Source organism: Primulina eburnea, chromosome 10 (genome assembly GCF_022965805.1).
Source record: "Primulina eburnea isolate SZY01 chromosome 10, ASM2296580v1, whole genome shotgun sequence".
Taxonomy (NCBI): Eukaryota; Viridiplantae; Streptophyta; class Magnoliopsida; order Lamiales; family Gesneriaceae; genus Primulina; species Primulina eburnea.
Genome location: NC_133110.1, coordinates 6,343,226 through 6,368,227, shown reverse-complemented (window position 1 = coordinate 6,368,227; position 25,002 = coordinate 6,343,226). Strand labels below are relative to the sequence as shown.

The 25,002-nt window shown below is 34.2% G+C and overlaps 3 protein-coding genes across 7 annotated transcripts; 1 reads left to right on the top strand and 2 right to left on the bottom strand.

Annotated features, from left to right (window-relative positions):
• Positions 1 to 603: 603 nt before the first annotated feature.
• On the bottom strand, positions 604 to 11,858 carry LOC140842835 (calcium-binding protein CBP-like). Of its 5 annotated transcripts, XM_073211028.1 has the most exons (9): positions 11,652 to 11,853; positions 10,933 to 11,186; positions 10,142 to 10,313; positions 9,898 to 10,029; positions 5,926 to 6,327; positions 5,594 to 5,684; positions 1,289 to 1,335; positions 1,028 to 1,203; positions 604 to 938 (listed from the first exon to the last, which is right to left on the bottom strand). In XM_073211028.1, the coding sequence occupies exons 3-8, from the start codon at positions 10,282 to 10,284 to the stop codon at positions 1,146 to 1,148; spliced, it is 873 nt and encodes a 290-aa protein (XP_073067129.1). In that variant the 5' UTR covers positions 10,285 to 10,313; positions 10,933 to 11,186; positions 11,652 to 11,853; the 3' UTR covers positions 604 to 938; positions 1,028 to 1,145. The 5 variants fall into 5 exon arrangements, with proteins under 5 accessions (XP_073067129.1, XP_073067128.1, XP_073067127.1 ...); XM_073211027.1 differs by lacking the exon at positions 10,933 to 11,186 and having other exon boundaries at positions 11,652 to 11,854; XM_073211026.1 differs by lacking the exons at positions 10,933 to 11,186; positions 11,652 to 11,853 and having other exon boundaries at positions 10,142 to 10,910.
• Positions 11,859 to 12,679: 821 nt separating this feature from the next.
• Positions 12,680 to 19,622, bottom strand: LOC140842834 (nuclear pore complex protein NUP93A). Its single transcript, XM_073211025.1, has 15 exons — positions 19,401 to 19,622; positions 19,213 to 19,304; positions 18,815 to 18,881; positions 18,293 to 18,352; positions 18,089 to 18,178; positions 17,676 to 17,948; positions 16,580 to 16,675; positions 16,323 to 16,457; positions 16,027 to 16,080; positions 15,825 to 15,908; positions 15,522 to 15,608; positions 14,537 to 15,442; positions 14,070 to 14,251; positions 13,081 to 13,372; positions 12,680 to 13,006 (listed from the first exon to the last, which is right to left on the bottom strand). Exons 1-15 carry the CDS (start codon positions 19,500 to 19,502, stop codon positions 12,929 to 12,931), a joined length of 2,598 nt encoding a protein of 865 aa, XP_073067126.1. The 5' UTR covers positions 19,503 to 19,622; the 3' UTR covers positions 12,680 to 12,928.
• Positions 19,623 to 20,922: 1,300 nt separating this feature from the next.
• On the top strand, positions 20,923 to 24,994 carry LOC140842833 (transcription initiation factor IIB-2-like). The gene is made up of 7 exons (XM_073211023.1): positions 20,923 to 21,442; positions 22,013 to 22,037; positions 22,800 to 22,929; positions 23,019 to 23,149; positions 23,280 to 23,368; positions 23,876 to 23,955; positions 24,633 to 24,994. The coding sequence occupies exons 1-7, from the start codon at positions 21,096 to 21,098 to the stop codon at positions 24,770 to 24,772; spliced, it is 942 nt and encodes a 313-aa protein (XP_073067124.1). The 5' UTR covers positions 20,923 to 21,095; the 3' UTR covers positions 24,773 to 24,994.
• The last annotated feature ends 8 nt before the right edge of the window (positions 24,995 to 25,002 follow it).

The following is a 25,002-nucleotide window of genomic DNA, read 5'->3' as shown; positions in this document are numbered from 1 at the left end:
TTAACGTAACTGTGTCGTACAAGTTTTGGGGTTCTTCTCGCCGTGCCCGTGTCATGAAAAATGGTAGAAAACAATTAAAGACATCTCTAGTCTATGTAAGTTAAATTCGTTGCAGCGAGTGGGGTTTTCCTTCAGCAAGAACGCAACCAAATATATAAAGCAATTGGACGATGCTTATCGTTAATTGCACTCTGCACAAGCTATATCACCTTTCTCCCTGCCTAGTTCGATTCCTTTCTTCTCTAACAACCAACCCTACTATTTACCAGTGAAATTTATCTTTGACCTTTGACATATTCTGAATACATTCTCCTTAGGGTTTTCTTCAGTAGACATAAGAAGCGTTTTTGTTATTTTCAGACCCCGTTCGTCGGACTGTGGAGAAGGTGAGCAGTTATCACCCGGGTGATTAGCAATATATACATCTCTTGTACTGAGCCCGTGGTTTGGGTAAATTTTACCATAAACGAGTCAAACATGGATGTGGGGTGATAAGCAGTATATACCATCTCTTGTCCAGTGTACCGAATGGTACACAAGTGTTGCCGATGAATCAGTATTTGTTAAGACAATAGTCAGAATGAAAATCACACACCGTGCAAATGCTAAAGAGGCGACTTTTTAACAAAGAGTAAGGGAAACCCATCACTTTGTAACTAGGTAGACTACAAATATTTCTGCATAAAGTAAACAATACAGCACCATTAACAAACTCAATAAAAAAAGGGAAACGACAAATAATTGAGAAGAAAAAACAAACGAAAGTGAGACTTAAACAACACAATATCACAGTGCAGATGTCGAGTGTATTGCCCTAAGCAACGAGGAAAGGCAAAACAGTTAACATGAAGGCTTCATATGTAAAAGTGGCTGAACCAGAAAACGAGGTATCCTTCTCCTTGAATTTTTCAGTCAGACCCTTAACAGTGAGACAGCACCTGACCAAGGAAAAATGGAAATTGAAGTCATGAAACTTGGTAAGAGTTAATGTATTCTTGGTATGCGGTACGTAGAATGTAAGTCATACTCGATGAAATTGTCATATTCAATGGCCTTGTTAGTTCCACCACTTTTGTCAAACTTTGAAACCAGTAACTCCAGAACTGTGGGAGACACTGAGAATCCGAGACTAAGAAGCGCTTCTCTCAATTCATTTGAGTCAATCCTTCCACTCCTGTCCCTATCAAATCTCTCAAAAATAGCCTGAAAATGAGGAACCAATCAGATGAACGCATTCTTAAATTTTAGGAAATATCGAATTGTAGAGACATAAAGAGTTGAGACTAACCCTCCAGCTCTGAAGACTGTAAAAGACTTGTGTAAATTCCTTTGGACCTGTTTTAAGATAGGATAATAAACCAATGACCAACATGTTTTAGATTTATCAAAGAATTGATACTAAAGCACTCGAGCTCTGTAAACACGTAGATTTGATTCTACAAAGATTGAGGAAAAATTTACTGATTACTGAACATATAAAAAAATAGGATTATTTACAAAAAAGAATGGGAACGGACATCGAAGATAAGGTGACGAATACACATCTATGATCCAAATTAATGGGTAAAAGTATTGAGAGCACTAAAAGTCTACAAGTACATGACTTTTAAAGATATTGACAACTTTCGACGACGCACTTGCAAGCATAGAAACCATAAGCTTGCAGAATCCCACCCAAAAAAAAAAACCATTGGCAGTACAGGTTCAAATTGAAAAAATAGGACCTATCTGCAAGACAACTAATTTACGGTGGTTCTCACTTTTTCTTTATACTTGGACTAAGGACTAACGGTGGCATCAGATTTAATATATAAGACCATTGAGAGTTGAGATGATATCCCGATGATCAAGTCTTCATTTCCACTCAGCACATGGATATATGCTGATGAAATATGGCCTTAAAAAGGAAAAGGAAAATTTCAACAAATCCCTATCAGAATAACACTAAAAAATAGTAATTAATGCAGCTTCATTCTTAAGCTATTATTTGGATATTACAAGAAATCTGTTCTATCATTTTATTTTATTTTATTTTATCAAGAAGATAGTACAATCACCTCTCAAGACATGATCTAAATTGAACATCCAGCATTAAAAAATTCTTTTCATGCACAACACTCTGTCTCTAATGCCAAAGTCATTAAAAAAAAGTCCATATACAATTAAACGGCCGACACCAGCCGCATGAACGTGGACGACATTTAGTTTTATTTTCAGCCTTTTCTTTCATATCAGTTGTGGCGGAGTCAAGCCTCCGAATTGATGAGATCGCAACCAACAAGAAAGATAATGACATTCCAGTTTTTATCACAAAGACGGAGAGTAAAATCACCTACCGATCTTCCTCGTGTTAGTGTTGGTGAAGAGATACATGAGAAGATGAACAGTCCTCAACCCAAAGCTCTGATTATACGTCGAGAGTGCACTCTGAAGCTCCTTATCGTCAATAAACCCACTTCCATCCCGATCCGCCGCCTGGAAGCACGCAATCACGTTAGGGTCCGTCCCCGGCGGGAAAGCCGAGGGCGTGAGCGCGGCGAAGGGGGTACCGTACGGAGCAGAAGGAGGGGTAGGATAACCGCCATAGGGTTGCTGGGGAGCGCCATAGGGCTGCTGAGGAGCGCCATAGGGCTGCTGGGGAGCGCCATAGTTGTTACTGGGAGGAGCTGAAGGCGTTGAGTACGGAGTGGAAACGGGCGCATAAGGAGAAGACTGGTTGGAAGGTGGTGGACCTCCGGGTGGAGGATGGCCGGCTGATGGGTAGGATTGAGACGGCGGCGGAGCGCCGTAGGGGTAGCCGGAGGGATTCTGGTTGGGGTAGTTGGACATTATGGACACACGTAAATGCAAATAAAATTTTGTTTAGTGGAATTGGATAATTTATAGAGCTAAATAAATAAGGGTAACTTCTTTGCCCCTGGAACTGGCCGTTATTTCGAATTTATCACTAGCTTATATAAATAGAGTAGATCAGTTGTAAGACGGTCTCACGAGTAGTATTTTGTGAAACATATTTTTTACTTAGGTCATTAATAAAAAAACATTATTTTTTATGCTAAGAGTATTACCTGTTATTGTGAATATCAATAGAGTTGACTCGTTCACATATAAAGATTCGTAAGACTGTCTCACAACTGATTTACTCTATTTGTTGGTTTCGTATCTACTTCTATGTACAATTACCGTACTATGTTTAGTCAATTTTGTGTTGATTGAATGAAAAAATAAAACTATATTATTTTATATGTTAAAATAAATATAAATGGATAATAAATCTCAAAAATTAAGATTTGTAAACCTTTTCGTATGAGAATTATTATTTTCTATAATAGTAATATTATTATTGTCCGAGATATTAAATCGTGTATTATTATTATTATTATTATTATTATTATTATTATTATTATTATCATATGATTTTATTATTTTGATTTATTTATTATTATTTCTTATACTTCAAGGCGAATATAATATGTTTATCAATTCCTTGAAAAGGGCCATATAAAAATTACTATTATCAGTTAAAAAACGCGTCTCTGATTAATTAGAATATTAATTTTAAGATTTCCAAATATATCTCATGATTCTCAATAATATGAATTTTCAGTAATTTGAGATCAAAGTGTTATTGGAAATTTATTATTCCCTAAAGTATATTTAAATTACTGGAAATTCATTTTATTGAGTATCATGAGATATATTTGGAAATCAAAAATTAATATTCTAATTACACTATAACTTATTTTATTTTTTATCAAATGTTTTGAAACAATTTTTCTCTGACTATTTATATACCTATGAGTTCTCAATTTCCATTTCCATTTCCAATTAAAAAAAAATAAAAAAAATTGTACATCTAATGTATAAATGTCATTTTATCAGTATTCACATAAGTGTATATGATGAATATATAACATATCAAAATTATATATATATATATATATATATATATATATATATATATATATATATATATATATATTTATATAAACACAAATTAGTGGAGTAGTTAAAGAAATTATAACCAAAACATTATATGGTAACACTTGGACAAATATTTATATTTTATTAATATAAAATTTGAATTTTTTTAAAAGAAATATATTTAAATTGGAAATAGAACATGGCTCCATCGAGCTCAAATCGAGTTTATTATTATAATAATATATGGATCATATTATATAGGGTCATATATTATATTAGTAAAAATACAAAAGGTCGATGACCCCCCCTTAATCGTCGGCTATGCATCTGCAAGGTGTTGAAATGGCGTGGCCACGTTTAAAAATACGACTAGCCCTATCTGTACACGCTGGGTTGACCTTGGGAATACAAGTCAACGTCTTTTTTTTTTTTAGATTTTTTTATACAAATATTAGAGTCTGAAACCAAATTTCCTGAGATTTTTATATCAAATAAACTATGCACACACAGACAGACAACGATCGAAGGTGTCTTCGCGATATAAAATTGATTCTTGGAAGTAAGGTCACCCAATTTGGCAACTTGCAACGTGGGACTTCTGACTTAATTATCAATCTTTGTTTCAGTAGGCAGATCAAATTGGGATGATTCCTGCTACTTCCTCGTAATCAAGATTCAAAAAGATATTATATTATAATGCTAAACATTGTCAAATTTGTAAGCATAAATTTGACTTTCATATTTACACAATTAGAAAAGGGAAAAAAAAAGGGAAGATAGGAACAAATTTAAAGAACAATTAGCAAATAAAACCACGCCAACCGATAGCAACTTGAGGCTCAAATCCATGATCTACATAACACTAATGAGGTATTAACACCTTTCTAAAATGTACATGTCTTACTCTGACTAGAAATTCTTTATACTATTAACTCATCAGATTGGTCAAAATTTTTTTAAATTTTTGATTTTTGGCAAAATGACTTTAAAACATACGAAAATACGAAGACTAAACAATAAGTGAAAACTGAGAAGGTTAGTTAGATCACAAATTCATGGTCATTTAGTTAAATAATCGCGGTAATCAGATATTCTTCAGCAACCACCAAATTAGACGTACACCAGTAAAAATTGGCTTCAATTCACTAACTTTTTGCCTTCCAACTGATGTAAATTCTTGTCACAGTGGTCGTGGTCTGTATCACTTTCCATTCAGTTCCTTGGCTTCCATTGCTAACCGATCAACTACAAGATCACAGCAAAGTTTCTTTAAGTCTTGGTCAGGTCAATGAGCATTTTCCGGATCTCCAGACAGGAATGAACCAATTTCAATTGGCAAATAAGTAGAGCGATCCACTTCCACCATAATTTTATATGCCCACCATCCATCACAAGGTTGCTCCAAGCCTAAATTAAGTTCCCAAACTGCTTCAATAGCTAAACCAATACCAAGAACATCGAGAGAGTCACCACACAAGCTCCGCCCAGATCCAAATTAAATCACCAAATCCCACTTGACCGGACACCTATGCAACTAAGTAGAAGCATACCTGAACGATCGTCTCTAGGTGTACTTGCTGTATTGTGATATTTTTGGACCCAAAAATAAAAAATAGAAAGGTCATGGGAGGACAGGGAGCTCGACTTTGTTGAATGACAAGAAACTGACCCGCCCGTGTTCGACAATACAAAATTTTAAAGGATTTCCGCTGCAACGATTCTCAAGGTTCTCGATTTCCTGTTTTGATGGTGGGCGACCACTGCAAGGGTAACATATCATCAAGAAATATGTCAACAAACCTAGCACTAAATAAAAGTGTATTCCACTCACAAGAATTGTATAATTTAGCATCCAATATATTGAACAATGTGACAATTGTCAATCCACTAGAGCATATTTCCAAAAAGCATATTGGCAACCAAACCAGAAATTTGTTTAAACAAGGCAGAAAGAAAGGGGAGCTAATCTTGCCCAAAAAACCACACCAGATTTTGAGTTACCTGATGAGGTAAAGCACAAAACACGGACTGCCAGGAGAAGATTTTTTAAACATGCCATTAGGAGGATACACATCATAGATTGGTTTGGTTTCACTGAGTTGCAGTACAGATATCTTCTCTGTGATGAAACTACCGCTAATTGATCCATTTTCCCTTGTCAAGTCAGATTCTCTGGAACCTTCCTCTACGGTAGCATCAGCTTTAAAATTCTTTGAAGACCAAAGAATGCCGTGACGACCAACAATGTAACCAAGATGTTTCAGATGTCTATAGACCTCAAAAGACTCCCAAGAGCATCCATATCTACTCCTGTCCTCTGCTAATTTTCTATACATATCGCATACAGAAAGAGGAGCACCGTCATCATTCAAGACATCCAATGCCCCAATTTCAACCAAAAACCTACAAGAAAAATCTACCAGATAAATGTCATGGAGCATAATGGAAACTGCAACCTCTATCTAAGAGTCAATTGTTTCTACCAAAAATAAAAAGAAGTAACAGCATTTATGTTTGTTTTTTCACTGGTTTGTAGAAAATAAATACATTACGATGATCTACTCGCAATATAAATTGCATTTGTCTAATAAATTTAGGTAAACGACTCAAGGAACCCACCCGAATTATTTTTTATTTTATAAATATTGGTGTTAAACTTGTATCAAAATCATAGTCCTACCTTTAAGACAATGCATTTATTCCTGATTTTAAACACATTTTCGTAACACCAACATAGCAAACACCAACTTTTTGATCTCATAACAATGCTCCTCAATTTAATTTGCATATTAAATAGTTTAAATAAAATATTTATTTCATGTGCAATGTCATCCGGTAATCAGATATAATTAAAATAATTATTTAGTTGTTAAATTAAAACAATTATGTTTGCCAAATAAATTCTGGACGTGTGTTCAAAATATGTATTTTATAATATCGGAGAATTTAAACTATATAATATATATCCGAGTTTAAATACCACATGAGAGTAAAATAAATTCAAAACCAGGATAATTGGGTTCGAGTTACTATTTTTAACCCAATGTAATACACATATATACATACACCATTTTCTTTTCTATTTAAAGAAGAAAAGAAGAGAAGCCCAAACCCCAACCCCTGCAACCCGTCAACCACCTCCAAGCTCAGCTCCAGCCGCTGCGCGGCCAGCTGCCGGAGAAGAAATGCAGCATCCCATCTGTTCTTAATCGGAAGAAGAAGACATCCGAAAGCAGCTAGGTTCCAGCCATTTCTGCGCTAGTTCTTCCTCCAATTTTTAGGTGAGATTTTGTTGTGATTACTTGGTTATTTGGAGTGTATTGAGTATGGATTCGAAGCTTATTTTCTTCCCGACTGTTCCTGAAAATTTCATCCGAGATTTGAGCTTCTCCGGCGAGTTTTCCAGCAACGTTACACCACCATGGTACCGTGAGACCACCCTTGTTCAATCTAGCTACGATTCTCGGTAATAACAAGCTTGAAATTCCAAATTTTGGTTCAAGTTAGGGGCTGCCTGAATTCATATTTTACCCGCTTCGATTTAAATTCGTTTTGTCAATTAAGGTGCATTATATTGAAGTATATATTGAGTTTAGGTTGTAGGTTCAAGCGTTGGACGTGTTTGAGGTGTAAATCTTCGACATCAGACTTGTTTATCAGACTAGTTTCTTCGTATATTCGAATATTATTGTTTATATGTTGATTATTAGAGTTTTTGGGATTTATTGGAGCTAGAATTAATTAATAAATCGATTTATTTGAATAGTTGGAAAAGTAATCGAACTATTGTAATATTGAATGATTTTAGTTGAATATTTGATTTCATATGAGAATTGGAGAATTACTGGAAGTAATATGTGACTTGGTAGAATATTGAGAATATTGGGACAAAGTTTTGATGATTAAATCATTAAGTTGGATTTTTTATCAAATAAATTCAACTTTAGTAATTTTGAAAATAAATAAGATTATTTTAGTTTTATTGGAGAATTGTGGAATTATCCGGCTTATTGTTATTATTTTCAGGCCGAGCAGATTAACGTCGACTGTTGTTTATTGTCAAACTTGACATAGGTATGTTACAGTTCGATAACATACGACGATAACATATAAGTCTTGTTTTATGTACATTTTATGTCGTTTACATGATTTGTGTGAACTATATGAGTTATTTTGGCTGTTTTATGTCTCGTTGATTTATATGTGCAATTATTTGACATATTTTGTGGCATTTAGAATAGTGCATTTATTATTACATACATGTTGAGTTCTATCATTCTTGTTACCCGTTTCTCCTGTTTTATTGTATTCCTAGCACACAAGACTATTATTTCGGAATCAGTTGGCGGTTTTCGAGTCGAGTTATTCCTGAGACCGAAATTATGATTGTCTATTTCTTTATGCATTTTTCGTGTGATATACACTTGAAATCTTGACATCATATGTTGTTCGTTATTGTACATTCTTGTTGTATCGTTATCAGATGTTGGAGGCTGAGTCGTGAATGTTTGTGTTAGCACTGTGGCGCGTAGCAAATGTCGTGGATGTTTGTGTTAGCATCACGACATTACGAGAGGACGGTTTAGTTGCATGACTATGTAGCTCCCATGTACATGTTGCTTAATTCATGAATTGCATATTTCATCTAGTATATGTTTATGCATGATTTATGATTATTGTTTTTGTTGTTTAACTGTTTCATAGAAGAATACTAACCTCAGTATTTTATATTGGGGGACTGCTGTGGTTGTTGTTGGATACTATGGTAGGTCACCCGATTAGTTTTGCAGCACTAGGCTAAGGGTCTGTCAGTGGAGCTCGAGAGTGAGATAATATTGCTTGGTTATCAGAGTTGGAGTCTCTCAGTTAGTTTATTTATATATGTTGGAGCCTTGTCAATTTTTATGTCAGAGTTTATTTACCGAGGAGTTGCCTCGTGTATCAGTATAATTATTTGGAGTCGTTGTGCAGTTTAGAACTAGTTTATGTTGCTTTGAGTCTTGCCAGATTTATTGAATTGTTGCTTGTGAATTGTTGATTTGTGCCTGGTTGACACTTGTGTGTGACTGTTTATGAATTCAGCAGTCTCGTCCTTGAGACATTTTTCTTTTTACCGGTATTTAAAATTTTTGGTATGTCATACAACTTACGGGGAGGTCATGCCGATTTATATCTTTTTGACTTGAGGTCCATTTTAAGTATTTTAAATCATTTTTCCGCTGTAGTTTTAAATTAATCAAATTTGTTTGATAATTAATTATAATTGTAATTGGCCTCACAAAATATATTATGTGTTTCTCACAATCAAATGACAAGGAAAGGGAACTAGAAAAATTATTTGGTGCAGTAGCAAATTTATGATGTGGTGCTCTTACTATTACAAAGCAAGGAAATATGAGTAGAATTATTTAGAGCGGTGTCAAATTTATTAACTAGTTTCATTATCTCGTAAAAATTAGTCATTCTACATTTCACCTCATTTGGCAATATGGAGATTTTTCTTCGCAAAATTTCATTGTTTAAATTTTTAATTGCTAATTCATTTTGATGCCTGATGGGATTTTATATCTAGGTTGATCAAAATAAAAGGAATATCTAAATTAATTGCTAGTGAGGGTTAAAGATAAACTGAAATTACCAAAACATTAAGTAAATTTTTACTTTTTCACAACACGTTATCAGCACGAAGCTCTAAAAGTCCTACATATTTTTCCAAGCTCCAAACAGAAGAAAAAGGTAACAAAAGTAATTATATTTATTTTACTGTTATTTATTATATTGTATATTAAATAAATACACAATAAACAAATAACAGTAAAATAAATATAATTACTTTTGTTACCTTTTTCTTCTGTTTGGAGCTTGGAAAAATATGTAGGACTTTTAGAGCTTCGTGCTGATAACGTGTTGTGAAAAAGTAAAAATTAGAGAAAACCATGATTAAAACAACAGAGAGTGGGTTGCATCACATACAGAGTTTCTTCAATCGAGCAATACACTTTTCCACTGCGAACTATCCCAGTTGTGGTCCACATCTTACCCTTTTTCTCCACCACCTCAGCCATTCCCAACTCATCAATCCACAGCGCTCTTGATGCTTCTTTCCTTACCATTAACATCAAGAAAAAAACCACCAATAAAGAAACTTTCAAACGAAACATTTTTCACCAGAAAAAAAGAAGCAATCTGCTGTCATTAACTATTTTTAAGAGGATACCTATATTGCAACTTGGGTATATCTCCTGAGCCATAGGAAAGATCATCATCATCAACCGAGTCCTCAAAAAATGCCTCAGATGCACTATCACAGTCATATTCTCCTTTAACAACACTCAAAATTTCCAAGTCATTAGCTTCCATCAATCCAAATTAATTGGAATTCCAAGCTCCTCTTAACAAACACATCAGAAAAAAAAAACTTACAATGGCAATTAACAAGAAGTTTTAAAGCCTAAACCAATTGGTTCAGCTCAAAAATCAAATTTTCTGAGCTTTAGGTTCTAGCTACATTGTCAGAATATGAAGTGACAACAGAAACAACTATAGACTTAATTTCATTAGAGTTGAAGCATTTTCGGAACTCGCAGACCATGTTTCAACCAATCAAATAAGCAAGATGATTGATTGAAATGATATTTAGTCAATGAAAGGACAGAATCCATAATAAAAAGAGAGTCATATTTTTAACAATTTTTTAGGATTAGCTTCTTCCAACATTCAACCTTAATTTTCATCAGCGCCTAGTTTATAATCATAAAAAAAAAAAGATGCTCCATCATATACGATGCCTTATACTGTTCCTTAGACATGAGATAAAATGTGACACACACTGCCCAAAAAACAGCCTAAAGCAGCGACTTTTACAGCATGTAAACACAAATTTTGGTTTGTTCTAAATTAGAGATAACAAACCAACATATCCAACAGTTTAAAAACTGCGAAATTAAAACTATTAGCAGCCAACGTGAATCAAAGAACAGAAGAGAGAAGCTTTTGAGAGGTCTTTACGTGTATGGATCCGCACGGAAATCGGTTCTGCTTGGGAAGGGGAAAAGACAGCAAAAAAATGGAGGGAAACCAAAATACGAACTGTGCTCCAAATTTTGCAAGAAAGTGACCGGTGTTCCCTTGTCTTCAACTGGTTGTGCTTGATTTTCCAGAAACTGCCGAGAACTTTTCCGATATGAACAAGGATTCTTTGTGTGAGTGTTCGACCAAAAGATTTCCGGGTGAGACATTGTGAAGGCCATTATCGAAAAATACTATAAAATAAAATAAAATGTCAATTTTAGTTGATTTATATTTCGTTAAATAATTATAGTTTTATAATTATATTTTTTAATCCTGTAAATATACAGCTAATATCATTACTAGAATTTATAACGATGTTATAAACTGAGCAGCTTGCTCGTGATCTGAAATCCTTTGAATTGAAGGTATAATTTTCTTCTCAGCCCAACAATTTTTAAATATTGTTGCCTCAGTTACGTTTATAATATGTGCAATACAGCCTTGGAACTAATGGAATGGTGTTTTGTAAACTCCTGACTCAAGAAAAGAACAGAAGAGGAGGATAGGAGTTTCAAGAAAATACTGATATTTCTGGAAAACTCGCCGGAGAAGCTCAAATCTCTGATGAAATTTGCAGGAACAGTCGGGGAGAAAATAAGCTTCGAATACTTACTCAAAACACTCCAAATAACCAAGTAATCACAACAAAATCTCACCTAAAAATCAGAGGAAGAACTAGCGCAGAAATGGTTGGAACCGAGCTGCTTTCGGATGTCTTCTTCTTCCGATCAACACAGATTGTATGCTGCACTTCTTCTCCGGCAGCTGGCCGCGCGGCGGCTGGAGCTGAGCTTGGAGGTGGTCGACGACTCGACGGGTTGCAGGGGTCGGGGTTTGGGCTTCTCTTCTTTTCTTCTTTAAAAAAAAGAAATGAAAATGGTGATATATGATAATTACATTGGGTTAATTCGTAACTCGAATCATTTATGATTTATCCCGATTTTGTATTTAATTTTTTTCTGGTGAGGTATTTAAATTTCGGATATATTTTATATAATTTAAATTTTCTGATATTATAAAATACAGATTTTGAACATACGTATTGAATTTATTTGACATAAATAATTATTTTAATTTAACAAATAAATAATTAATTTAACAACTAAATAATTATTTTAATTATGTCTGATTATCTGATAATTAATTACAAAACCTTAATATTTGACATTCTACATGAAATAAATATTTTATGGTTATTATGGTTCTATTATAAAATTAAATTATATAAAATAAAAATTATTACTAACTAAAAATATATGGTCTTATATTTGAGATAATGCTATATTATTAAATATTATATTATAAAAAATATTAAGCACTTTAAAAAATATTTCGTTTATATTATTGAAATGATTATTTTTTGAAAATTTAAAGAACATTATAAAATATTTTAAAAAATAAATATATAACATTTTTCAACTATAATTATCATTTAATTTTATTATACATTAATGAGTAAAGTAGGAATTATCATTTAAATTTTAATATCAATTCTAATCACAATCAATCAACGTAAACAATTTATCTATCAATCTTTATTCCAAATCCCTTTTAATTATATTAATAATCATTATAATTTATCTATATAATCCAATTATTTAAAGTAAACGCACTTTAATAAAAGAATTTGAAGCAAATGCATATACGAACACTCGTATTCTTTATAAAACAGAGCCCACAAACGAAAACAAGGAGCCAATTTCTATTTTCAGTATTTTTTTCTTGAAATTTCTTCTGCTAAATTATATGAGACGATTCGAATATAATTTCAGTTCGGTCCACCAACACAGTCGACATCACTAATTTGAATATCGAAAAAACACACCAAGACATGGCCACAGACGACATAAGTAGATTGTATAAACAAGGGATACAGCAGACTGTTTGCGATGCAAGGTGAATTCCATGCTACGTCGACGAGTCACTAAAACGTTCACAAGCTACGAGCAACCTTTTCGTACAAATCACGGGGCCAATTTCTATTCAGATTGTTAGCCAGAAAGTTGGCAATCTGCATGAATCAACAACCCATAAATAAGCAACCAGAAATTTTGAAAACAAGCAGAAGCAAAACGTGAAACTCGCCTTAGCTCTCAAGGAGCGTAATGAACCATCTGTATCTGATAGAGTGTCCAAACAATGCAGCGCGACTTTGAGAAGACCAGGCACGCAGGCTTGGACATGTGGCGATAAATTCTGGAAAGCATTGGAGACTGAATCAGGAGCCCTAGGATCCAAAGGAAGAAATGGGAGCTTTGCTACCTCCCTCAAGGCATCTAGAAGGTTTCCCAATCTTGAAAGTTTATGGATGGATAATATTGCCTCCAGCTGTCTTAGCACTGTTTGTTGCTCCATTACATTCTCTCTTTCTTGAGGACTGCAAGACAGAACAGTTGAGGAGAGGAGAGGAAGGGTGTGAATATACTCGGATTGACAAGGTAATTGAGACACACAAGACAACATGAATAAGAACAATTTCAGAAATTAAGCCAAGCCACCTATAACAATAACAATAAAGTGAAAAGGGTGAGTGGCAAAATACAGCACTGGAAGGTAAGTCACTGCATTGAAAGGAGCATCGAGTTTTTTCATCATGTAATAGTGCATGGCAATTCCACAAACATAAGCCTCGGGTTACTTTAACTGAAAAATATATAGTAAATGACGCCACATTAGGAGGCATCCACTAATCACCTACTTGAGCAACATCACCCTTTTAAAACGATTTGGAAGTTTTCATACATTCACACGAAATAATTTGATCTAAAATGGAATTTACACCTTATAATATTTGAGTATTAGACTCACCACTTTAATACGGACGGGATCTTAAAATCAAGCACTTAAAATTTCAAAGAAACAAAAAATCAAGCATTCAAGTTTCAACCTTTTTCAAAAAAATCAGCAATCATCATAATGAAAGAACCTTCACTATAGCATGTTCATATGGATAATGGACAAACCTTAAAAAAAAAAAGGAGATAGAATACACTTTTTCTAGCAAGTATGACAACAACCACACCATGGAAGAACAGTTAAAACAACACATAGGACAAAGTAGATTTAAGATGAACCTGATTTCTGGGTAATACTTGAACATCTCCAATATCTCATTTCCAGAGTGTATAAACCCAGTAATCCTACTTTCACCATCCAATCTACCACGTGATAGGGAACAAATTGCTTCAGAGAGACATTTATTTATAGTGTCCAATGCAGCTGAAAATGCTCCAATTCTCTTCTGAATTTCTATTGCCTGAAATTTGATGGTATATATGTGTTGGTAAAGAAGAACTCGTAAACTTCAGTACAATTAGAAAGGGGAAATATCAGTTGAAAAAAAGGGAATTATAACAAAAAGTAAAATGAAAACAAAAACGAATTGTTGCACAGCAAATCCTAATTCTGTAAACAAATATATTTTGATTCTTATTAGAACATGCTGGCAGGGCAGAAAAACCTAATTAGAAGTGAATTTCAAGAATTGTTGCGCAAAGATCTAACTAAATTCGTTTAACATGAAAACTTAAAGAGAGATTACTTTATCATATAAGCTAGACTGCAGACACAATCCAGCTGAATCGAGCAGAAACTGCTGTCTGGTTTTCGCCTCAGTCAAAAATCTTCCCAACTGACCTTCTTCTCCAGAACCTCTCGAGCCAATTAAAAGATAAATCCCACCATCACGTAACAAAATCTCCATCAGCAGTTGCTTTAAAAGCAAGGTCCTGTGCCTTCGCTGATCCTTATTACCTATTCCGGTCAACGATAATTTCCCGTCATCGACAGCAGCAGCAGCTTGAACATAATATTCCAGTGCCGTTTCCAAGTCACCATGTGCCAAATAGGCAGCTCCATACTGCCTGATCATACTAGATGCCTCAGCAAAAGCATCCATCACTCCCAACTTTTGACCTGACCCAGAACTTTCTGAGAGTATGCCATAGTCTGACAACACGATTGATATATGCACAGCATCAACACTGTATCCTTCATCTCCTACATCTTTGGACAAATGGTGAACAGCAGGAAGTAGCTGGATGCTCAAAAGTAAAACATATGGATACACCAAAGGATCCTTTCCATTCTTTGTATAATATGAAGACTCAAACTTATTCAGATAAGACTGCAATTCTTCCAAACTGTAAGGGGACAATCCATCACTTAGGACAGCCGAAGAAGAGGAACCAACAGAGCCAACTCGTACAGCAGACAACATGAACCACAAGAAATCCTCGATAGTATTAAATATTGTAGGAAGTTCTCTAAGTAATCGATCGATAAGCCTCCTGGAACCAGAAATAATGGCATGCAACAGTAATTTTTTTTTGTCATATGATGCTCGGCCCGCCCTGTCAGTCATTCGCAATAATTTCTCACATTCTTCCGAAGCAGCAGATGCAGTGTCTGCTGAAACCATGCCTCCAGTATCGATCCATTCAGCAAGCTATCAAGATAGAGAGGTAATACATATAAGAAAATAAAAAGAAAATATGTTTATGTAATAAGCAATTTACAATTAATACCATAGGACCAAAATTCTGTGAAGCACGAGATGTCCGCGAAACTTCTCTGGCGTCGTCATAGTATCCAGTTCTCAGGCAAAAGTATATCTGTTAAACAGTCTACCATAAGCAGTTTACAGTTTTAAACTATTGAATATGATAAAAGAGGATCACCAAAAAAATCTTCTAAATGTGCCTTAAAAATTAGATTAAACAAGTCACCAGCATATGCTATAGGGTAAGATTACATAAATGGCGAGTCCACAGACAACATGAGGAACTTCACTAGTCATTATCACTAGTAACAAAAAAGGTGAAGCAGACCTGTTGCCATGTGGTATCTATTGGAGGCTGCCGACGAAAATCATCAGCATCAAAATCAAGCACTCCGTAATCCCGTAAACGGATCTACGGAACAAAATTAATAACAATGAAATAAATTGTTAGTAACCCTAAGAAAGAGTATATCCAACTGCTTCACATTATTTCAATAATTCATTGAATGATGTAATAAGCTCAAACAAACCCGAAGGAAGGCACGAATTCTTTGAAGATTACCCACAGCTCCACCAAGAGCAGCCTGCAATAACATTAGCAGATAGCATGAACTTTATTTAGTAACAAAACAAAAGATTGTACATGTTCAAGACAAGGTTGGATTAAGAATCAGAAGCACTACAAAACAAAAGCAAGTATAAAAAAAAATTAGTATTTTAACATTACATCCACTCAGACGAGTTCATATAAGCTGGGCAATAATTTAAGATAAAGACGGACAGCTAGACAAAAAAATGGTAAAAATGAAAGATAACAGAAAGCTACCTGTGCAGGATAATTTTGAATCATATCCATCACATACTTCCCATGTCCCCACTCCAGATGGTGCCGTGCTCCCAGTATTAAGGACATTTTTTTGGAAACATTCCGATGAACATTTAAATGCTCACCCATTAAGGCCTGTCAAATTCGATATATCCACCACTAAATTTGTTCCGAATTTCATGTAAAAAAATCATCGTGCACACAGAGGAAATGATGCTTTGAAAATCAAGGAAATAAGCACATTGTTTGCAACATACCATAACTAGGTGCCATATTTTCAGTATGTTGACAGACTTTGAACCAGCAGTATCAAGTTTCAGACTCTCATAAGCATTTCCAAAAGCTGCAGCAGGCTGAGATTAAGAAACAATTAGCTTACCCTTACCTAACACGCTAAAAGATTGTTTGGGAGAGCTTCTGCTTATTTTTAAGTGATTCTTCTATAGATTATTTTGAAGTGGACGAGAAGCAAAAGTTGGAAACATTTGGAAATCAAAGTCTAAATCTAATACAAGCTAAAGTTTGAGTGTTTTGAGAAAAATTGTTTCCAAACTTAATTTTAGTAAAATGACAATATAAAATTTATCTTTTTTAATTATCTAAATTTTGATACTCACACCATAGACAATATATTTATATAATTATTATTACTATCAATTTAATTTTTTTTATAATATGAATGCATGAAAATTTATATAAGATTAATAAAATTAAAAAAACAAATGAAATTTTTTTTATAAATGCACAAAACATGCAAAAAAAAATTTAATGGAAATAAAAATTATATAAAAATGTATTGTATATTTTTTAAAATATAATGTTTGTAATAAAATATGATTGGAATTTTATAAATTCCATTCGAAACTCTTAAAAACTTATATATAAATAAAATTTAATATTTTAAAAAATCTTTAAAAATATTTATAAAAATTGAGAGCAATTATAAAATATGATAAATTTTTAAAAGGTACAAATGTCGAATTGTAACTTTAAATTATTAATAAAAAAGTTAAAGCAGAAAAAACATCTAAAATTTGATTCTAAATTTTAATTAAAAATCATAGAAGTTGAAGCAGAATATGGCATTCACAGACATCCCAAAACACTTTTACTCAGCTAGAAGCCAAGAAGTGCTTCCTAGAAGCTCTCCCAATACTCCCTAAGTCTGTTGAAGTGCCTACCAAAAATAGAAGCACTTTTTTTGTACGACAAACTTGAACAATAACTGATGAGTACAGACTTAAAGCATGAAACTCGAACAACAATTAATATGTATACATCATTTTGTTTATTTGTAAACACTTGGTTTCTGGTAAAACTGTTTAAGCTCTTACTACGGCTCAAAAAGCTTACTTTGAAGGCTATGCCACGCTCCCTGGCACTGTTAAGATTTTTCACAACTTCCGCATATACGACCGCCTTTTTTTCTAGTACAGGTTTATTCCCCAAAGTTGCCAGCTCCATACCTGATGGGGTGGATGAAACCTGAGGACTAGAAATAGCAGGAACTATTTGACCATAGCGAGCAACCACCCCAGGGCTAGAATCACTTATATTTTTCTTTGGTAGGGTCGCAATTCGGCTCAGACTCTGCAGGAAATCTCTTTTTTCTTTTCGCCAATCTTCCTGCGGAAGAAGTTTTACATGAGAAAAAAATAGCCAGAAATATAAACACTATCCTTATGTTCTGCAATCAGATAAAATTAATGAGAATGCTTAAAAAGAAAGTGAATACAGATCTTATTCTAGAATCCAGACAGATATACCTCCAAAACAGAAATCATATAATCATTAAAACTTCTAAGATTATCTTTCTGAGCTTCCTGAACAGCTGAAACCATTGCCATTTCACGGACCTGAGTCACACCAATCACAATGTCAATTATTAGAAAATTCTCGAAAAACCTTTCCTTTTGAATATATGTGCATGTTCTTTCTGAATTATGCATAAACGTGACAGAATAAACTACCTGCTGTAGATACTCTTCGACAGTAGTAGCCTCAGCAGGAAAGACATCTTCATATGTTGTCTTTAAAACAAAAAAGAGTAAAGACAAAAGACCAAACAGAAAAAATTACATAAACATCATAAATAAACTCAGGAAACATAGAGTCGGAAAAAACTTCACAGCACTGTTTGTAGCATGAAAAGTTACAAAAGAGAGATATTGGTATCAGTTTCTGGCAAAGCAACAATTAAACGAATGTAATATACAAGCAAAACTGAAAGCATCCATATTAAAAACATATCCTTGATATAAGGATTTAATAGTTGGTTGCAACCATTTGAACGTATATCGTGATAACATAAGCATAAGAAATTTTCCAGAAATATCAGTATTTTCTTGAAACTCCTATCCTCCTCTGTTCTTTTCTTGAGTCAGGAGTATACAAAACACCATTCCATTAGTTCCAAGGCTGTATTGCACATATTATAAACGTATCTGAGGCAACAATATTAAAAAATGCTTGGAATGAGAAGAAAAATATACCTTCAATTCAAAGGATTTAAGATCACGAGCAAGCTGCTCAGCATTCAATCCCTCACGGGCTAATAGCCTAAAAATGCATCACAATTGAATTTCAAAAGCAAAGGATGAATAGCAGAAAACGACCAGATATAAGCTATTTGATGTTGTAATAATCGACAAGGAAATGCCATGTGGACCAAATAAGCTTTGCTCTCTACCATGCTACCAAATGTTATAGCACTTAGTTAATGACAGTATATTTCAAAAGTCCAACAATTGGGAGAGCGACAAAAGTTTTGAATTATAGTAATAATAAAAAAAACAAATATTCTTCAAGAACAACAAAATGGGGAAAAAACTGGCAAAATTAGATGCATACACCAGCAATATTTAAATCTAAAACAGTAAAATTCATTCACCTGGTGGCAGCAATGGACTGAGAAGGAGCTTCAGTTCGCAAAGTTTTTGCCTTCAGCTTCTTCGACAGGGCTTCCAACTGATCCAAATTCCTCTATTTCCACCCAAAAGACGTACAATTACAATAGAACCAGCTTATTTCGTGTAAAAAACGGCAAGAAAATCTTTCGTGCATCATTAAAATGGAGACCTGAAGCGGGGGGAACTGAGTGGACGGAGCAGCTTGTTCGAGAAGCTTCGAAGAGGAATGCAAAAGGTCAGTCCATCCAGCCATGTCTGTGTCGCTCGCCATTCCTCGGTGAAGAAATTCACTCACCACACACTCTATACTACCGAATGGCAGTACAGTGTTGAACGAAAGATGGAGAGAGAGAGAGAGGTTTTGGAGCTAAAAAAAACCCTAAATCTCTCATATCATTTAATTTTTCAAAAAATATATAATTTTATATTCAATAAATTTAAAAACAATCAAAATATTTCATTTGGATAAAAATGGTAATTTGGATTTTAAAAAAAATTAAAAATGGTTCGATCCAAACTCTCTTAATCTAAGAAAATAAAAATGAAATCATTTAATTTATTTGACTCGAGTTCGACTCGAAAAAAATTTAAACATGTTGAAATTCAACTAGAATTCGATAATTTCGAGTACGAACCAAATGTTTAACGAGCCGGCTCTATTGACAAATACTTATTTTATTATATTTTATTAATATATTAAATATATTTTAGCAGTGTATATGATTTATTTATTAAATTTTAATTGTATTAATATATAACTATAATACTATAATATTGATAAATAAATGTAATATTTATATTTATAAATATATCTAACATATATTATTATTATATTATTATTATAGTATGAAGTGTATGATGCTTATTTATCATTATATAATTTTTAATTAAATATATTAGTTATCAAAAAAATCTATAGAATCAATTTGAAAATAAAAATGTATATTCAATTGAATTTTATAATAACTGGAATTAAAATTAATTTAGATTAAGAGTGAAATTGATTTTTTTATATGAACCGTGTATCAATTAAATCGTTTACAATAATTTATGTATTAATTTCTCAATATTTTCGTACACCAACATACTTTCTAACTTCTTTTGCTCGGTCAATTCCTTTAAATTATATTTCAAAAAAAAATTGATATTAAAAAAAGACTGGTGCCTATGTGCTAAGGAATTAAGGATGACAATGAGACAGGATGAGACGGAGCAGGGGCTGATTTTCCATCCTCATTTTCGTCCCGGAATTTTATTCTCACCTTCATACTCCTCCGGATCCCCGCTTTTTCGGGTTCGAGGATTCTTAAACCCGCCCACGAACTCGAAACTGCGGGAATCAACTTCTCATCTCCATTTCAAAAATATTAACATGACAAAATGAAAACGAGTTCGAAGATTTTCTCGAACCAAAATTTATCATTATATATTATTATTAATGATAATATTAATATAATATTAATAATAATAAAAGATGAAAACAGTAATCTCTACCCATCAAAATCTCTCAACTCAAAACCGAAAAAATCGACTTCCCCAAACTCGTGGGAAAAGTTGCCCCAATGAGATATCAACACATATGAAAAAATAAAGAAGACAGGCCAGCAGAAAACATGTGCCATATTTGACATGCCCAGGTTGTGAGTGGGCCCAGCCCGACAAGCACTTCTTCACCGACTCCCAAATTCATATCCCCTCTCTCTCTCTATATATATACCCCCTTCCACCCCTTTGTAACGCCCTCTATTTCTCCTCCTCCTCCTCTACAGCTAAGATTCTAGAGATGGAGCTGTAAAGAAATCCCCCTGGACCCACAAAAATCCGGGTTTGATATCAAGTTTCTTGATTTCTTGATCCGGATAGGATGTCGGATATATACTGTACCGATTGCAAGAGGAATACGGAGGTGGTGTTTGATCACTCTGCCGGGGACGCCGTATGCTCCGAGTGTGGGCTTGTACTCGAGTCTCGTTCAATTGATGAAACTTCTGAGTGGAGAACCTTTGTGGATGATTCAGGCGATCACGACCCGAACCGAGTTGGTGGACCCGTTAACCCTCTTCTGTCTGACGCAGCGCTTTCGACGGTTATATCTCGGGGTGGTAATGGGTCGGCGGTTGATGCGTCGCTGACCCGGTTGCAGAACCGGGGAGGTGATCCGGATAGGGCTATTTTGTTGGCCTTTAAGGCTATATCTAATATGGCTGATAGGTGTGTCTGTGTGTTGTGACCATATTATATATATCTTTTTGGACGTTTTTGTTCAGTGTCATGTGAAATTTTGAGGATTTGTTGTTCGGGTGAAGATTTAACATTAATCTATAAGTTTTTAGTTTGTTTTGAAACTGTTTGACGATACGTGGTTGTAAGATTGTATGATCAAGACTTTATCTTTTTTCAAATGGTTTCGTTCATAAATGATGCGGGTAAGACGGCGCATTGATCTGCGTATTTGTGCGAATACATGGTTAGGTTTGCCTCTTTTTTAGGAGTGGTAGGTATCGTAGTTCCTAGTCAGCTGATTTTGATGTTTTATGTTCGAAACATGTCTTGTCCAATTACAAAGGAAATTATGTTGTGACGATCTATAATTGATAGTTTAGGTGTTAGGTAATCTGTTAGTTTGGGATTTTCGCCCCATGAAAGTGCCTTAACTAGTTGATACCTAAGTGAGCAAATTGGTTCTTGGTTTAATTCTCATTTTTCCATGAGTTATTATAATTGATGTTAATAATGTAATCGTGAATACAACTAACTGTAACGATTTTTTGCCTGTTTTAGGTTGAGCCTGGTCACAACCATTAAGGTGCGTGGATTTATACCCAGATTTTCTTGAATCGAGACTGGACTCTATGAATGGTTCATTTGTTGAAGTTCTACATATCAAATCCTATCACTTGCCTTCTCCATATTTAATGCCTCTCCATTATTGTCTATCTATAGTTCCTTTTCCTTTTGTGCACGAGCTTACATGTGTGCGGCTTTTTTCTTTTGTTGTTGTCGAATTTATCTTTCTGGGTGAGGGATTGGGATGTTAGGAATGGTGCAAGACACGTTTGTCTGTCATACATAGTTAAAATAAAGGTGCTACGATTTGCTGTAAATGGTTGAGATGAAGTGTTGCCTTGTGATATTTTTTTGATTTATTTCATCTGTGTGCGAATATAAACCAAATCCGATTTCTTCTATCTGTGTGCAAATATAAACCAGTACATAGTTAAAATAGAGATTCAATGACAGGCTGTAAATGGTTGAGATGAAGTGTTGCCTTGCAATAATTTTATGATTCATTTTATCTTTAGGCAAATGTAAACCCAAGTTCTCAAGATATGATATGATTCACTTTTATCTATATATAAACCACATGGCATTTTGGGTGTGTAAAAGTTGGTGTGCTCATGCAAAAAGCTTTTAAGTTAGCAAATATTGAATATCCATTCAATTCAAATCATTTTTTGTTTTGAAATCATTTACCTTTTTGGCATTTGGCTTATGTGGAAATTCATTTACTTGTGCGAAAAGCTGTCAAGATTACAAACATTGAGTTTTTTATGGTACTTTATTAAAGGATCGGGCTAGTGAAATATATAAAAGGTTGGAAGATCAAAAGTGCACAAGAGGAAGGAATTTAGAGGCTCTTGTTGCGGCATGTATTTACATTGCTTGTCGGCAAGAGGGCAAGCCACGCACTGTGAAAGGTGCTGCCATATTTAATTGCACATGTTGATAATCGTCATTTGCTGTTACCCTGTGCATGACGTACTCTAAACCTGTGGATCTCGATTAGAGATATGCTCCATTGTTGCTGGAGCTACGAAAAAAGAAATTGGCCGAGCAAAAGAATTTATTGTGAAACAGCTGAAGGTGGAGATGGGCGAATCAATGGAGATGGGCACCATTCATGCAGGGGACTACCTGGTGAGTTTGTTGAAGGAAACTATGTTGTTATTTAAATGGATTAGATAGTTCTTTAGCAATGGAATCTTTATAGTGATGTATATTTTTATTCCAATTTTGTGAGTTATCTTGTCCTTTCTTGGTTTTACAGAGACGTTTTTGCTCTAATCTTGGTATGAGCAACGAGGAGGTCAAAGCTGTCCAAGAAACAGTCCAGAAGTCAGGAGACTTTGATATAAGGTTTTCTGTCTTTTTTGAGTCAAAATTTTACACCTTCTTCTATTGTTCCAATGTCTTATCATCTTGTCACCACGGTGATCCAGCCTTGCTATTTATGTATCCAAATTTATACCTGAATTTTGAACAAGATCACATTTCTACCCATTGATGGCAATAAAGTTGGAGAAGTATATAAACATGAATTTTGATTGGTAGCTGGTGATTTTGAGTATGCCTAGAAAGAAAGAAGTCGGGGAACTGAATAATGTTAAATATTTCGGAGAGGAGAAGATTATCATTTTTATTTTCTTTTCATAATGCCATGATACTTTTTTCCTTGCTTCAACATTCAACTATTACATCCTCACAGTTTTTAGGTAAATTAGCCTTTACGTAAGCCATGCATCTTTTCAAATTGCGCTTCGAAATGAAATGAACGATTTGTAGGTTTTATAGATGTTTTATAGTATGCTTGTATTGTTGACGAATTAGCTTCTTAGGGGAATTACCATTATTCTATGCTTACAGGAGGAGTCCTATATCAATTGCAGCGGCCATAATATTTATGATTACCCATTTGTCTGCAGATTCAAAAAAACCATTGCGAGGTATTTGATGTTTTCCATCATTTTTATTTGCTTGTGATCCTTGGTTTAATACGGTTGTCTTATAAGTTTCAATGTATGGGCCATGTTTTGAGGCCATTTTTTCCAAGGCTCTCCTCGTTCACGGGTAAATAGACCACATATCTGATGAACCGAATTCCCTTCCAAACTGGTGTCATATCCTAAGATTTCATGGATTCCTCCGTATCGGGTCGAACCCAGATGTGTAATTGTACTTGAGTTCGAATTTTTTAATATTCTTGAAGCTCAAAAAATGATTTATTTCAGGCTTGAATTCGGCTCAAATTTAGATTGATTCATTAGATTCGAAGTTACTCATAGAGGCTTAAAAAAGTTAAGAAACTCGAATTACTATTCGAACTTGTTACCTTGTTTAAATTCTAAATATATTTATAATAATAGTAATAAATATATATAATCTCGTGAGTTATTAGCAAATTTCTTCGGCTCTTAGAAATATGTTGGAATATTTTGGAGTCCACCCAAGTTCGATAATTTCAAATCGGAATCGAATAATATTGGAACTTAGTTAGGTTGAGTCAATGCACATGGTGTCTCGATACTTTTATGTTTCTGGCTAATTTATGTGATTGTCATCATGCTTTAGAGATTGTATTTGTGTTCCGGTCTATCGGAAATCTCAAATATCATGCCTGCAGATATCTCTATCGCCACGACAGTTGCTGAAGGAACTATCAAGAATGCCTACAAAGATCTTTACCCCCATGCTGCCAAAATAATACCAGAATGGTATGCCAAGGAAAGAGACCTCAAGAATCTTAATAGTCCCAAGGCCTAAATGAGTGGCTTTTAGTGATGAAAAAAATGGACATGTATTGTGTCATTTTAGTTTAGTCGCCTGGCTAGGTACATACTCGTAATCTAAGATTTTTACTCTTGTTGCTGCAAGTTACAGGTTTCCAAAATTGAGATGGACAGTATATCACATAAGTTCAAGCATTATTTGCCTGTTTCTTACAGGAGAACTTGTAGGAAATATTTATTTTCAAATTTGATGCTATACGATGA

Excerpts from the sequence above, each read along its gene's own strand:
- LOC140842835 (XM_073211027.1), bottom strand. The coding sequence starts at position 10,284 with ATGGAAGCTAATGACTTGGAAATTTTGAGTGTTGTTAAAGGAGAATAT. Across the intron at positions 6,328-9,897 it reads TGCTCGATTGAAGAAACTCT|GTTTTTGGTTGAAATTGGGG; the intron begins GTATGTGATGCA and ends TTTTTCTTGTAG. Across the intron at positions 5,685-5,925 it reads TTTGTGCTTTACCTCATCAG|TGGTCGCCCACCATCAAAAC; the intron begins GTAACTCAAAAT and ends TTACCCTTGCAG.
- LOC140842834 (XM_073211025.1), bottom strand. The coding sequence starts at position 19,502 with ATGGCGAGCGACACAGACATGGCTGGATGGACTGACCTTTTGCATTCC. Across the intron at positions 17,949-18,088 it reads ATATGATTTCTGTTTTGGAG|GAAGATTGGCGAAAAGAAAA; the intron begins GTATATCTGTCT and ends CTTCTTCCGCAG. Across the intron at positions 16,081-16,322 it reads TTCAAAATTATCCTGCACAG|GCTGCTCTTGGTGGAGCTGT; the intron begins GTAGCTTTCTGT and ends ATGTTATTGCAG.
- LOC140842833 (XM_073211023.1), top strand. The coding sequence starts at position 21,096 with ATGTCGGATATATACTGTACCGATTGCAAGAGGAATACGGAGGTGGTG. Across the intron at positions 23,369-23,875 it reads TCAGGAGACTTTGATATAAG|GAGGAGTCCTATATCAATTG; the intron begins GTTTTCTGTCTT and ends CTATGCTTACAG. Across the intron at positions 23,956-24,632 it reads TTCAAAAAAACCATTGCGAG|ATATCTCTATCGCCACGACA; the intron begins GTATTTGATGTT and ends TCATGCCTGCAG.